General features: G+C 36.2%; 1 protein-coding gene across 2 annotated transcripts in view; it reads left to right on the top strand.

Annotated features, from left to right (window-relative positions):
- WDR35 (WD repeat domain 35) overlaps nt 1-14,130 on the top strand; it is a 42,060-nt gene that overhangs the window by 26,629 nt on the left and 1,301 nt on the right. For both annotated transcript variants that reach the window (XM_021525354.3, XM_021525353.3), the window contains 12 exons: nt 404-513; nt 2,037-2,247; nt 2,837-2,917; nt 3,042-3,178; nt 5,129-5,332; nt 7,126-7,272; nt 8,362-8,494; nt 9,188-9,298; nt 10,729-10,893; nt 11,891-12,031; nt 12,799-12,955; nt 13,542-13,782. In XM_021525354.3, coding sequence (XP_021381029.1) covers nt 404-513; nt 2,037-2,247; nt 2,837-2,917; nt 3,042-3,178; nt 5,129-5,332; nt 7,126-7,272; nt 8,362-8,494; nt 9,188-9,298; nt 10,729-10,893; nt 11,891-12,031; nt 12,799-12,955; nt 13,542-13,782 — 1,838 coding nt within the window. The remainder of the gene's footprint in view (nt 1-403; nt 514-2,036; nt 2,248-2,836; nt 2,918-3,041; nt 3,179-5,128; nt 5,333-7,125; nt 7,273-8,361; nt 8,495-9,187; nt 9,299-10,728; nt 10,894-11,890; nt 12,032-12,798; nt 12,956-13,541; nt 13,783-14,130) is intronic.

Genomic DNA, 14,130 nt, shown 5'->3' with positions numbered 1-14,130 from the left:
CTGTTATCCACCTTTCAGGAAAGATCTTGTTTTGTCATGTTCTGATTCTAGTGTGAATTTTTGGGTTTTTTTTGTTTTATCCTTTGACTGGATTTTACAAAATCAGAGGATCATGGGAGAAAGAATGAACAAAAGAAGTGTGATGGTTAATAGGTGACTATGGGATTGTTGCTGCTTGAAGAACATGAAAATGAACTGCTGACAATAATTAATCTGTGACTCTTTTTTAGAAGGAAAGGAATGAGAGGAAATGCCTTTGAGACTAGATCTGGATAAATGTGCATATAATAGTGGTTCAATTTTCCCAAAGCTCTTTTGCCTAAAACAGCATATAAATAAGACCATTTTAAGGGGTTTACTGATGGACAAATTCTTTCACTAAGGCAGCATTACTTTTCTCTAGGGAAGAGAATCTGGCACTATTCAGAGATACAGCCTCCCTAGTGTGGCTGTGGTGCAGAGCTATACCCTGGACCATCGTGCCTATCAGCTCTCTTTGAACTGCAACTCCAGGTAAGTATCAGATCTGTTTCTAACATAGATATCCAATTTCAAAATCAAGCACTAAAATTTGTGAAAATACTAATTCTGTGAAATCTATAATTCTATAATAATTATGTACTAATTTTAATTTAGTATAAACCATTTATTAATTTTAGTTGTTCTTAATGATTGCTTAACCATTTATTTATTACTAATTATTTCCATATGGACAGTCATTGTTCTGAGAGACTGTTAGTAAAGGCCTCCTATGTTTTACACCCAATGTACATGAAAATATATTTTATTTTATTAGATGAACCAAACATAACCTTCCTTTCATCATGACACTAATTGATAAAATTATGTCATAACCTGAAATTTTTTATCTATTACTTCTCTCTATTTCTGTGTCCTTCTAAAGCCTGGAAACTTTGTTCATCCCATTTCATTTTAGATTGTGGCAGGCTATAACTAGTGGTGATGTTTCTAGTAGTCTGGTTCTCCTGAACTTCATCTGTGCTAATACTAAAGTTGCTTTCTACTCAACAGTTTTTTTTTTTTTCTTTGCAAGAGAGTGCATAAGAGTGTTGGCAAGAGGCAAAAATACACAAGAATTTACAAGGCAATTTTAATCACTTCAAAATAACTTTATAATTTCAAACAAAATTCATAATACATGTGTAGAGGTCTTGCCTCTTCAGGTATAGCCCAAAAATAGATTACTTTGCTTAAAAGGCAGCGTGATCTAGTCAGAGTCATATTCATTTTGTTTTGAACCCGAGCTCTTTTCTTCCTAAATGACTTTGTTCTAGGGAAATAAACTCAGATCCGTAAGCATTTTGAAGTTAATTTTCTAAATTGCATTTGAAATATTAATAGGGATTAAGGCTGTCTACCTATCAATATTTAGAAATGCTTTTAAAATGGCCTTGTGGTAAATACAGGTTATTATGATTCACTGAAGTCCTATGCAACTGTAAATTTTCAAATGTAGCCTTTTAGAAATTGTATTTTTCCCATATTTTAAATGACTTCAAATATTAATTGGCTTATACTTAACATTGCCTTGGAAAAAAGTGAAGAATACCCTTTGCAGAAATGAAAAAAAATCACATTTTAGGAATTAGCAGTCTGCATCACCACACTGAGTTTTTAATTTAATAATCTGCTTCATTACTTCCTAGTAAATAAGGAAAACCCATTCTGTTCAGTTGTTAATTTAAGTCTTTGTCAAGAAAAGTTTGGTGAGGGACAAGCCTGTAATTTCTTCCTTGGTATCTGATGTATCTTCAAAATGCTGGATATAAAAATGGGCATATTTCAGAACCTTTGCAGGGCCGGATCCTGTGTGAGCAGATGAAGAACATCTTTCCATGTGTCTGGTCTCTGCTATGCAGATTCATGAAAACCATCTGGGTCTGTGCTGGTTCTGGCACACGACAGCAACTCATGGAATCTATAGAATTATACTGTGCCAGGTTAGAGAGCTATTTCAGATTTACAACCTTTACAGTGTCATTTAGCTGCCTTATTTCTTCTCTGTTGTTCTGCAGTCGTCTTGCTATCATCGACCTTTCTGGGGTTCTGACTTTGCTGGAGCTGGACGCGCGGGCTGCGGACGGCGCGGGGCAGCCGGGGCCAGGCGGGCAGCTGAAACTGGAGCGCAAGGACGTCTGGGACATGAAATGGGCCAGAGACAACCCGGACTTGTTTGCAATGATGGAGAAAACAAGAATGTATGTTTTCAGAAACTTGGATCCAGAGGTAAATATCAGCATACATAAATTACTCATTTAAAAAAATTCACTCTTAGGTTATTGGCTCTTTCTTGAATAGCATTATTTTTGTGCTTACCATTCAGTTCTGCAAGTGTTTGTTTATATAAACTTGCTTCAGGTTATATAAACCTCAAAATCTTATCAACTCTCATGTGGGAATGTTGTTTTGGACCATATAGGTAGAATGAATGGTCAGTTCTAGAAACAAAAATGGTGTCATATTTTTCTTAAATATATGAGATTTTCAGGAGCATATTTTTATGTATGCATTGGAGTACAAAAATGCAATTTTAGTAGAAATACTTGTAAAACAGGTCAGTTGAATTGAAATATTGGCAGGTGTTATTCTATCTCTTTGTCATAATTTAGTTGCAGAAAACATGAGGATTTTTAATGATGTCTGTATTTATAGAATTGTCAATAATGTTAATGATTGTAGTATCTGTTTTTTGTTGGAAGTGCAAGTATATCCTAGTTTGGAGAAGAATGTATCTAAATGTATACTTAACAGATTTGACTAGGATTTAGTCAGACAGAATACAAGTTCATTCCTTTAAAACTTATTTAATTTTCAGGAACCTATACAAACATCTGGATATATTTGCAACTTTGAAGATTTAGAAATAAAGTCTGTTCTTCTGGATGAAATATTAAAGGTCAGTATAACTAATTTCATATTGTAGGAAAAGTCAGTATCTGTCTTAATGATAGATATCTGTTTTGTTGGGTGAAAATAAAAGTCATCAGGAATAAAATATGTTTCTTTATCCATTATGTTAGAATCCTGAACATCCTAACAAAGATTACATCATCAATTTCGAGATTCGATCATTACGAGACAGTCGAGCATTGATTGAAAAAGTTGGCATTGAGGAATCTTCTCAATTCATAGAAGACAATCCACATCCCAGACTTTGGTAAAATCTCCTATCAGCCAAATTTGTTTAAATTTGTCTTCTTTTCTATTCTTTTCCTGTTCAGACAGATCTAGTTTGAAAATAAAAACCCGCAAGTTAAAACCAACCCAAGCAGTATACATTTTACACACAGTCACTTGGGATTTCATGAATGTTGGAGTACCTAGAATGTCAGGCATGTCCTGTATCATGATTTTGGGTATAGGGTGTAGGCTTTTTGCTCTGTGCTATATGGGCCCCAAAACACAGCATTCCTTGTGTTTTGGAGGGAAATTAAAGGAAATGAAAAGCTAACAGCAAGATTAGTTGGTTAAATTAAAATTTATATATTTGATTTTGAACATTAAAGAGCTTAAAACTTAGTAAAGGAAACACATCAGACTGATAGCAGGATAAGAGTAGTTTGAGTAACCTTGTAACATTTGGATGGGCCTTGAAGGAGAGAAGTGAGAAGGGCTGGGTATGTTGTGTTCCCATGCAGCATCTCAGAAGTAATCTGAGAAATGGAGATAGTGGCATGCTTAAAGTAAACATGGCTTAGCTATTTAACTAAAGTTGAAAAGCCTGCAGAGCAAACGTTAGAGTAAACCTGTGGAAACAGGAGTGCTGGAAATCTGTTTCATATCCACCTTGGAAGGGCTGGAAGAGTAAAGGCCTCAGTAGATAATTTAATGAAAAGTCAGTGCAGTATGTAAAACTTTATTGACAAGTTCCTCAATGAAGGGGACCAATTATCTTTAACTCTCTGGAGACTGTTTACTTACCTGTACTTTTCTTTAATCATTTTGGATCTCTTTCGAAGCTAAATGGTCTCTTGCAGCATTGGGTGCTTATCTTGCATCAAGGGGATTGTAGAGTTCACTGTTAGTTGTGATGGTTCAGAGATTAATTTAGAGTTGCTGAAAAGCTGGACAAGACACCTTGCTTTAAAAGTTTGTCCCAAAAACCATTCCTTTCTATCTAGCTGTGCTTTTGTCTCCAGAATGTTCATTTTGAAAAACAGGACTTGCTAGTTATATATTGAAAGTTTTTGTAATACTAGAATTTTATTAGCTTGAGTATGCAGGGTGAAATGTTAGTGTTTCGAGTCTTCATTTTTACAAATGTCTTGAACTAGCTGAAGATTTTTGGAGCTTTGAAATTGTTAATGTTTTTTTTGCTAGTACCATCTGTTCACTTAATATAAAATGACTATTAATTTTGCAAGTCTGTGTCTCAGTAAAAGTTCTATATCATAAAATCAGAAAATTTAGGTCAAATTCTGTTCACCTTGCTCCAGAATTGCCATGTATTTTATTTTTATTATACGAGGAAAACATGTCTCATATTTATGAAAAAGATATTGATTAGAAGAGCTCATTCAAGCAACCGATGCACACATTGGCCTGAATTCCCTATTTTCAGAACTAACCAATGGAGCAGTACCAATTATAAGGCTCCTCAAAGGTTTTCCATGCTGTCCCAAACTGCTGTCCTAACAGGACCAGGAATGGACCTTCTGATCCATCTGGATCAGATCCATCTGGATCAGAAGGATAATTTATTTGTTGTGGCCAATGTAGCTGGAGGCACTTAGATTGAGGCTGCCATCAAGGCTTAACGTTTCCACAAATGCATAGGGAGAAATAAATAAATGGAACTGCACTGAGACCAGCAACACATTTCACATAAGTTTAATAGTCAAGTCTTGCCCATTCCTCCCAAGCCAGTGTCCATCTCAACAGCTGAACTAAAGAATATTAGCAATTATTTGAACATCTCTCCCTTACCAAGTACTGGGCAGATTTCAGAATGTATTAGGAATAAACACACGGTTGTACTAAGGTGAGCTAGTAAACAATAAATTGCAACAACTTTTATGTCTTCTTTAAATAATTACTAGTTAAATGTACCCTCATTCAATTTACTCTATAGCTGCTTTTCCATCTGCTATATTTGTTTTTCACACAGGCGACTCCTGGCTAAAGCTGCTCTTCAGAAGCTGGATCTGCAGATGGCTGAACAAGCTTTTGTGCGTTGCAAAGATTATCAAGGCATTAAGTTTGTGAAGCGCCTGGGCAATCTGCAGAGCGAGTCCATGAAGCAAGCAGAAGTGGCAGCCTATTTTAGCAGATTTGAAGAAGCTGAAAGAATGTATCTGGATATGGACAGAAGGTAATTGCATGTAAACATCTCAGCAGTAGAAAAGTCTGGGGGGAAAAAAAGCATTCCTTAATCAGGAATGGCTGTTTTCTCTGGAGAGTCTTTACCAGTTTCTGCAAAAACATAAAAGGATCAGATGGAGAGAATTTTGGTTTATGTATAGATAACCAGTTCTGTATGTAAACCAGTGCATTCCAAACTGTTTACAAAACCTTGGCTGCTCTAGGTAGTACTGTGTTTTATAGATGTTTTTTTCACAAGTATTTTGCTGGTATTTCAACTGGGATTCCAAAAATACAAACAATCTTAAATAATGTTTAATTTATGTGGTGTTGCTCTGCGCTAGTAGCCAAGTACAGATTCTTCTCAATTACATATACAAACAACAGAGTTTTTAACGAACTGTAATCTTTGGAGAGACAGAAGGACTCTGGATAAAACTGTGAAACATTGAAACCAATCAGTGTAATTTTTGCTCAGGAATGAAAACAAACAAAGCAAAATTTTAGTATTGCTGGGAATATAAATTAACATTAAGTAATTAGCTAGAGCACCGTCTATTGAAAAAAGATAATGAGAAATCAGCAGCAGCAGTTGTGCAGTGTAGCCTGTAGATGGTGGTCAAACATGGAGAAACATGAATCACTTATGCACATGAGAAATTTTTAAACTTTGATTAATGGAGCTGTGAAAAACAGTAGGGAATGACAGAGAAAAAAATTAGTTATTATGTCATGCTGTAAGAATGAAAGTAAGGGGGATAGGGTGCTAGGGCAGAGGGAGAAGGCAGGGAGAAGGCAGCACCTGGTAATGAAAACTTCCTTGCATGACATTAATTAGTTGCTGGCAATTTGGTGGTTTGGGGATGTGGGCTGCCTCCTCAGCACTTCAGTCACACTACAACACCAGTTTTAGATATGGCATATTCCTTTTCACATGGCTGAAGAGAAATTTGAACATAGAATTGCAGAAATCAAAAACTTACTTTTTTGTTTACTGGTTTCAACTTTTACAACTAGAAAAATCCTGGTAAGGATCTACCATAAATTACAATGGAATAAATCTATTTTTCAAATAAAATTTTAATGTTTTTAGATAGATGCTCTTACTTAGCTGACTGCATCGACTTTCTCGTGCTGTCCTTAATTTATTTTTAAGTTGAGGGCATTTTTAAAAGAAGGGCATAGGTCTCTGCCATTTATTTTCTATGCACCTGCAGAATTACTTTTTTATGAGCTAATATAGAATTATTCTGTTTGGTGGAAAAAACATCCCAGACAGACACACAGTGAGTCATATGTATGCATGAATAATAAAAAGGAAAAACTACTGCCGAGTCCTTTCTCCTTTATCCAAAATCACCCGGATTCTGGAAAAGAAGTCTCTGAAATCCATTTTATTACATCTCAGCTTTAGCCTCCATTATAGATATTTGTTGCTTCTTGGTCTTTCCCCTCACCTTCCTTCTGCTTTTAGCCTTTTGCAGCTGCTGCCATCTCTTGTAGTGGTCAGCAGTGAAAGATACAGAATAGAGTAAGAGGGGGCCTGAAGCAGCATCAGCCCAGCTGTCTCACTCATTTAACTCCTCACACAGGAGTGCGCCTGATAAGGAAGTGCATACGTGTGCTATAATCTGGGAGCTGTCTTGAGTATTTCCTTTAATGGAATAGTGTTTAAATTGTAAGCAAATTATCTGGGATCACTCTGATACCTGCATTGCAGGTGAAAACACTTTTGGATTCTTTTCTCGAGATGTTTGTTATCTGTTGTGTTGTGTTTGACTTTCCCTGCTGTTTCCTGTTCAGGGACCTTGCCATTGGGCTGCGGATCAAGCTGGGCGACTGGTTCCGGGTGCTGCAGCTGCTGAAGACGGGCTCGGGGGACTCGGATGACGCCCTGCTGGAACAGGCACACAACGCCATCGGAGACTACTTTGCAGACAGGCAGAAATGGTATGGTCTGTAGAGGAACCAGTAGTAAGGAACTTACAGAGGAAATTATTAAACTGATGACAAGGCTTAATTTATGAGGAGGGACAGATAGCAGGAAAGTCAGGATGCAATACATTGGGTAATTTTGGAATAATGAGATTTAGCTCATGCCTCTATGGTTCCATGATATGATGAACAGAGAGCTGCTCATCAGCTACCTAAAGGGTGAAGGTGATGTAAATCTCTGCTTTGCCAGAAATCTGTCTGCTTCAAAGGAAGGGAGGGAAAGAGAAATAACGATATAGTTACATTAGTCTGGATATAGAACATATTTAAAAAAACCCCAAAAGGGATTAAAAGTAGTAGAGAATTACTAACTATCAGTGAATGTCTTTAAACCACAAATATTTGAGAAGATCCCAAGTTCTCTGACCTTAATCTGTCTCCAGCTCTTGCCCAAACTGGGCACCCAAGGAAGATTGCAAGTGCAATACACACCTATAATTATATTTCTCTAGAACACATTTTGCAATCAGGTGGTTACTCAGCCAGAGGTAATGTCTTCATAGCTAATAACTTGCAGGGAATTTTTTTCATGAACATTTGTTGTTGCCTTCTCAGCCCATGTCGTAGACTTCCATAGCTCCATTACGTATTGCCATTATCCACACTGTATTGTCACAATGCAACTGGAAACTTGTGATTAGATTTTGAAAGTTGAGTTTTAGGTGCTTTAGGTGACTTTGGAGAATGGTCTTGGAGGTCATGGTGTTTGCATTTTAAAATACAGAAGCACAACAGTAAAGCCTTTTCTGTAAATTGAGCTATAAGTTGTCCATTGTCTGTCAGCTCTGCAGGTATGGGAACATAGCTTTAAGAATTCCTTGACTTCCTAATTTTATGCTAGTCAGAGAATTAATATTGCTACACTTTTAATATAATTATCTGTAAAAATATTTTGGAAAAACAGTGAGATTTTAGCTATGAAAGTTTTTCAAGAAAGTTACCTATTTAAAATAATGTGATTTTAAATTTACAGATGCATAAGGCTTACAGAATTAAAGCTCTTGTGTTTATACATCAGAAGACATCATTTTTTTGTCTTATTAGGTTAAATGCTGTACAGTACTATGTCCAAGGACAAAACCAGGAACGTTTAGCTGAATGTTACTACATGCTAGAAGACTACCAAGGACTGGAGAATCTGGTCAGCTCACTTCCAGAGAATCATAAATTGCTTCCTGTAAGAAGAAAGCACCTTCATTGTTCATTGTCATATACCTAACTATTCATTTAAAATTTCCCATCTTGGGAGGGAAAGAATGAGAGAATGAATGCAGTATAGGTCCTACTCACTTATGCAGTGTAGGGCCTACTCACTTATGTGCAATGGTATTACTGTGGTATTGATCTCTATTAATTACTGTTATTTTCATACTTCATTACTCTTCCTTTTCTTTTTGTTCCAGTTTCCCAGAAAGACCTGACTGACAATACTCTAAAAGGAGGGAAAGTAGATGGGATAGGGTGTGTAGGATATATAGGTGTACAGGGTATAGGTCTGTATATGTAGCAAAAATTACCTACTAAACAATAGCTAATTTAAAACAATGCTATGGTTGACTTAATCCAAAATGCTTGAAAAATGCAAAACATGCTCCTTTAATGCCTTTTCCAGTAAATCAAGACAGCATTTTCTTTTAACCTCATTGTACCTCATTGTAGTAGCTTCCTTGGATTTAGAAGCAGTGTGTGAGACTAGCACATTGTTCTAAAGATTTACAACAATGCCTGATGCCTTCACAGGGTCCATGAAGCAAGCAACCCATTCCCCACCCTCTTGGACTTAAATTAACCAAACAGGGGCACTGCTGTTGCTACACAACGTACTAAAAATGCACCAGTGAATTTAATACAGTACTGATGCTTTTTGCAGGATATAGCTTATATGTTTGTGAGAGTGGGGATGTGTGAACAAGCTGTGTCAGCCTTTCTGAAATGTAATCGACCAAAGGATGCCGTGGATACCTGTGTGCATCTTAACCAGGTAAAACAACAGGAGATAATTTGTAATAATACCAGGTTAACAGTGAGATTTCTATCCTAATGCCCAATGAAATACAAATCCTTCTTAAGTGTGAGATGATTTGTCATAATTTCTGGAAAATACATCTTTCAGTGCTTAAGCCAGTTCTCTGAGATTAAGATGAAACCACTGGAGGGGCAGTGCAAAGCTACATGCAGAGTATGTGGGCAGCATGTTCAGCATACAGACATTTGTAGCCTCTGTTGAGCTAGGCTGTGCTGCTTCCTGATGGAATGGGAGAAGACTGGAGAAGAGATAGATGTCCATTTTGGATATTTTCCACATCCCCTCCTTCTTTGTATAGATGCAAATGGATTTGTGGCAGCATGAGGATGTAGCTGGAAAAAGCTAAGCTGGAAACTGATCTGCTAGAGTATAACTAAAGCTGTTTCCTGGTGTGACTTAAGCTGTGCAAATGTCTGTGTCAACACAAATAAGGGAAAAACTGAGGATGGCTCTGAAGAACTTGATGGATGGGAATGGCAGGACTGACTAGGGCTGGCTTTTTGTGAACAGTTTCTTAGTTTATGGATCTGAAGAGCTATTAGGTGTGAGATTCAGTTAAGACCTCAGTCCTGCCAAACTTTTCATATGGGGCAAACACAGTAGCTGAACCACTGAAGATCAGGAAAATTCACAGACAAAATGTGGTGTCTAGAAGGATAAGTAAAGTGTTACTTTGTGCTTTAAGCTTCTGGGCTGAGGTCTTCTTTCAGACATGCTTTTGAGAGTCTGGTTTAGACTTTTCTTGGTTAAAATCCACATGTCCAGCTATGAGGTACATTGAAATGATTTTGCATAGCTTTCATAGAAGTAGAAGCAACTGTTTTATATGTGGTTTTGGACAGAGGTCTATCAGTGATTAAGAGAGACAGGGAAGGCTTTGAGATGGTCAAAGAATCTGATTTTATTGTGGACTACAAATGTTTTAGGAAGGCTAGTAATGTTTTACTACAATTATTGGGTTAAAGTTCACACAATCAAACTCATACTTTAAACATCTCTTGCTTGCAGAAGTCTGATGTAATTTTCTTTTTTCCGGTAAATGTGTTTGATTTGATCTTCTTTGCAATCCTGATTTAATTCTCAAAGTTCTGCTTGCTCTTGCCAAGGCATCCTGTTATCAAGTCTTATGCTAATAAGGTCCACAGTACTCAGTTTTGTGTACCCCAACTTTGGTCCAGCATTTTTTCAGTACTGTTGCATCACATGATTGGAAATGATGTAAGCATTTGTATTCTCTTGTTTTTTATGTTAATTTCATAGTATTCTGGTTCAAAATGCTGATGAAATATTGCACACAGATGCTGCAGTCTGTTCATGGATAACTGGTTTGTTCTGAGAATGTATTTGAAAAAATGAGATTAATAATTGTCTCCTGTAATTTCTAGTGGAATAAAGCTGTGGAGCTGGCCAAAAATCACAATATGAAAGAGATTGGTTCCTTGTTAGCCAGATATGCAAGTCATTTACTGGAAAAGAACAAAATCCTTGATGCTATAGAACTCTATCGTAAAGCCAATTATTTCTTTGAAGCTGCTAAGCTCATGTTCAAGGTATGGCAGGTTTTTATGTCAAATGACTGGGCTTTTTGGACTAGCTCTTACTATTTCTGTGCTGCTTTTATTCGCTTGGGGTTATGTTAGTTTTAACAATGTTTAGGCAATAAGCAGATGTCATCATACAGGATACTGCAAAGATGAACCCAACTCCCAGAGCTCAGGTATCTCTATGTGTAATAGTCACCCTGGGTGTCCTCTGTAGCTAGTGGAAAGGAGACTTTGGGAACACAAACCATCTATTTATTTATTTTGAGACTTTCAGTAGGAGATGAACTGCACCTCAGAAAAAGTCCTGATGCCCTGCATTGCCTAGTAAAAGAGTATGGTAGACTTGCCTGGGGTGCAATGTCCACATTATTTTAGATATCATGGGAATTATTTTTATCCCCTTTAAAAAAAAAAAAGCTGTAAGAACTAGAAGTTAAATTTTGGTATTTCTTCAATTAGTTCCTCCAATTAGAAATGGCTGTGGTGTGCTTTTAAGATAAAGATGTTGCTTAGATTTGGTTTGGCTGGAGAGATTTCTCTTCATAGCTTAAAATTTGTAGAAGTGATATGTAATTTTTACAGCAAATATTTATAGCAGTTTAGCAGTACACACACACACACACACATATATATATATATAAAGAAAATATATGTTACTTTCAAAAGCCATTCTTCTTTTCTGGGAAAACAACCAGACCTTACTGAAAGATATGTATGTGTTTAAAAATTGCTATTTTTTAGTTTATTTTTATACTAGATCACTAGACTTATACATGGTTACACTGATTTATCCTTCCTGAGAATCTGGCTTTATATACATGTTAGCTAAATAAATATAAAATATTGTGCATACTTCACTTTGACATTTTCATTTATAGTTCTGTTTGCAGTCTAAATTATTACATTTAAAGGCAGAATCATTTTTGGCATGATTTCCTAGGTTTGTACAAGCATGCAATTGTCCAAGAGAATTAAATCCCTTTGTTTTTTTTTTTTTTTTAAGATTGCAGATGAAGAGTCAAAGAAAAGGACAAAGCCCTTGCGAGTTAAAAAGCTTTATGTGCTGTCAGCCTTACTTATGGAACAGTGTCATGAACAAAGGCAAAATGCACAAAGGGGAAAAGTTAAAGAGAAAAGTTCAGAGGTAATGTATTTTTTTTCCTCTTTCTGAATTCTGATATCTGCTAGCTAGTCAGAAGTAAGCAAGTCATCTTCTTGGGAGCCTATAATGTTTTTTTAAGAACCCTCTTCCCCGTTAAGAACAAAGCTTTCCTTCAAGCAAGTCCCCCATGAAAACGTATTGTTTCAAGTATTATTTTAAACATCTAAGTCTTTTTATTAATAGATATTTTTCTTCCTAAGTTTAACATAGTTTTCTTAATATTTTCACTGTAACAATGAAAACCATACTAAAACTTCCTGCAAGACTCTTGTTCATTTAGGAGTAAGTATTGATTCCAAAGGATGATCTGTGATTAGATTAAGCTATGTTTCCTGTAATTCAGCAGGGAGATGGCTCCAGAGACAGGAGAAGCAAATGGAAGAATTTTTTTTCTCTGCTCACACGTTCATCTTCACATGCACAGACGAAATAGTTTAAACAAATTTTTAAGAGCTCTGGTGTTGAAATGAAGTGCTAATCCAAACTACAAACCAGTCTGCAGATGTGCACAAAATATATTTGTATACACGTGTATATGATATTTATCTTTGAAAATCTGCACCATATGTAGTGCCTGTGCTCTGTACAGAATGCCTGACAATGCTCACTGTAGGTCCATTTGTATTTTGCCTACTTAACGTGGACAGTGGTGTAATCACCAAGTATAGAAAAGCTCTTTTCATATATCCCCATTTCCTGCTGTATCTGTTTCATAAAAAAAATTACGTGTGATACTGCTTTGTTTTCAGAGTGCTTCAGCTTTGGCTGGTTTGCTGGAAGAAGATGTTCTTTCTTCAACAAATCGCTTTGCAGACAATGCTTGGCGAGGAGCTGAGGCTTACCACTTTTTCATACTTGCACAAAAACAGCTCTATAAAGGTTATTCAGATGCAGCACTTAAAACAGGTAAGAATTGATTTTCAACCCTGTAAAATCAGCATATAATTTCATTTATAGCTGCCACATTTTTCAGTTCTTAATAAATCCATGGAATTTAAACCAAAGCCATATAATGAATTGAATATGGCTGTAGTCACATTATCTGGAAAGGACTTTGCTAAAGAAAGCAAATTTACCTTTTAAATTGGTTAATCTCTGTAGATGTGTTGCTGACTGTTTTGTTTCTCTCCCTAAATTATAAGGCATACCTGATTTTACATCAGACCTCCTTGTAGAGCTTCACAAAAAATCAGTGGGAATTAGAGAAACAAATAGCATCTTGTACTTTGTCCAAGTAATGAAGATTTCAAATCCTTCTAATACTTTAAAACCAATCAACCGAAATAAAGTGTTTCAAGAAGATACCAATTTCCAAGTGAAATCTCCTAATTCTTTAGAACAATGTTTCACAGTCATGTCAATAAAAAGACTGTGGTTCATTTTGCCCAATTTTTAGAATTAATACTGTCGTCTAGTAGCAACTATTTCATACAAATGTTTGCACTTCTCAGAAGATGTCATAATTTCCTTGGATTTCTTTTTCATTTTTTAGCTCTTCATTTGCGAGATTATGAAGACATTATCCCTGCAGTTGAAATCTATTCCCTTTTGGCACTCTGTGCATGTGCAAACAGAGCATTTGATACTTGTTCAAAAGCCTTTGTTAAATTAGAATCCTTGGAAACTCTTAAGCCAGAGCAGAGGCAACAGTATGAAGAGCTTGCTTTAGAGATATTCACAAGATACAGACCCAAGTATAACAAAACACCTGATCTGGATGATGTTCTTGAGAGGTGCGTATATTTTTATATACTTTAATAATACTGACACTTTTTTCTACTGTTCGCTATATTTTGGGTTTTAGCAGGTTTTGTGTGTGACCAAATTAATCAAGTGCTTTGCTGCTTAAACCAAATACTGGGCAAGAATTAGCAGGAGTTAGCCAGTTTGGAGGAAGGTAACACAGCACTATATTGTTTGGGAAAATAGACACTGACTGCATTTGAGGATCTGGGCATAAAGATGTAACTTCACATTAATTTGAAATGCAGGTAGACAAAGCACAGGACTTTTGAGACTGTGTCATGTGACATTAAAGTAAGAATGTTACTGTTCGCATCTCCATGGTGGAGTGTTGAAAG

The sequence above is a fragment of the Lonchura striata genome, chromosome 3, assembly GCF_046129695.1.
Source record: "Lonchura striata isolate bLonStr1 chromosome 3, bLonStr1.mat, whole genome shotgun sequence".
NCBI classification, from domain to species: domain Eukaryota; kingdom Metazoa; phylum Chordata; class Aves; order Passeriformes; family Estrildidae; genus Lonchura; species Lonchura striata.
The sequence above is the reverse complement of the archived record's forward strand: the minus strand, read 5'-3'. Positions and strand labels throughout refer to the sequence as shown.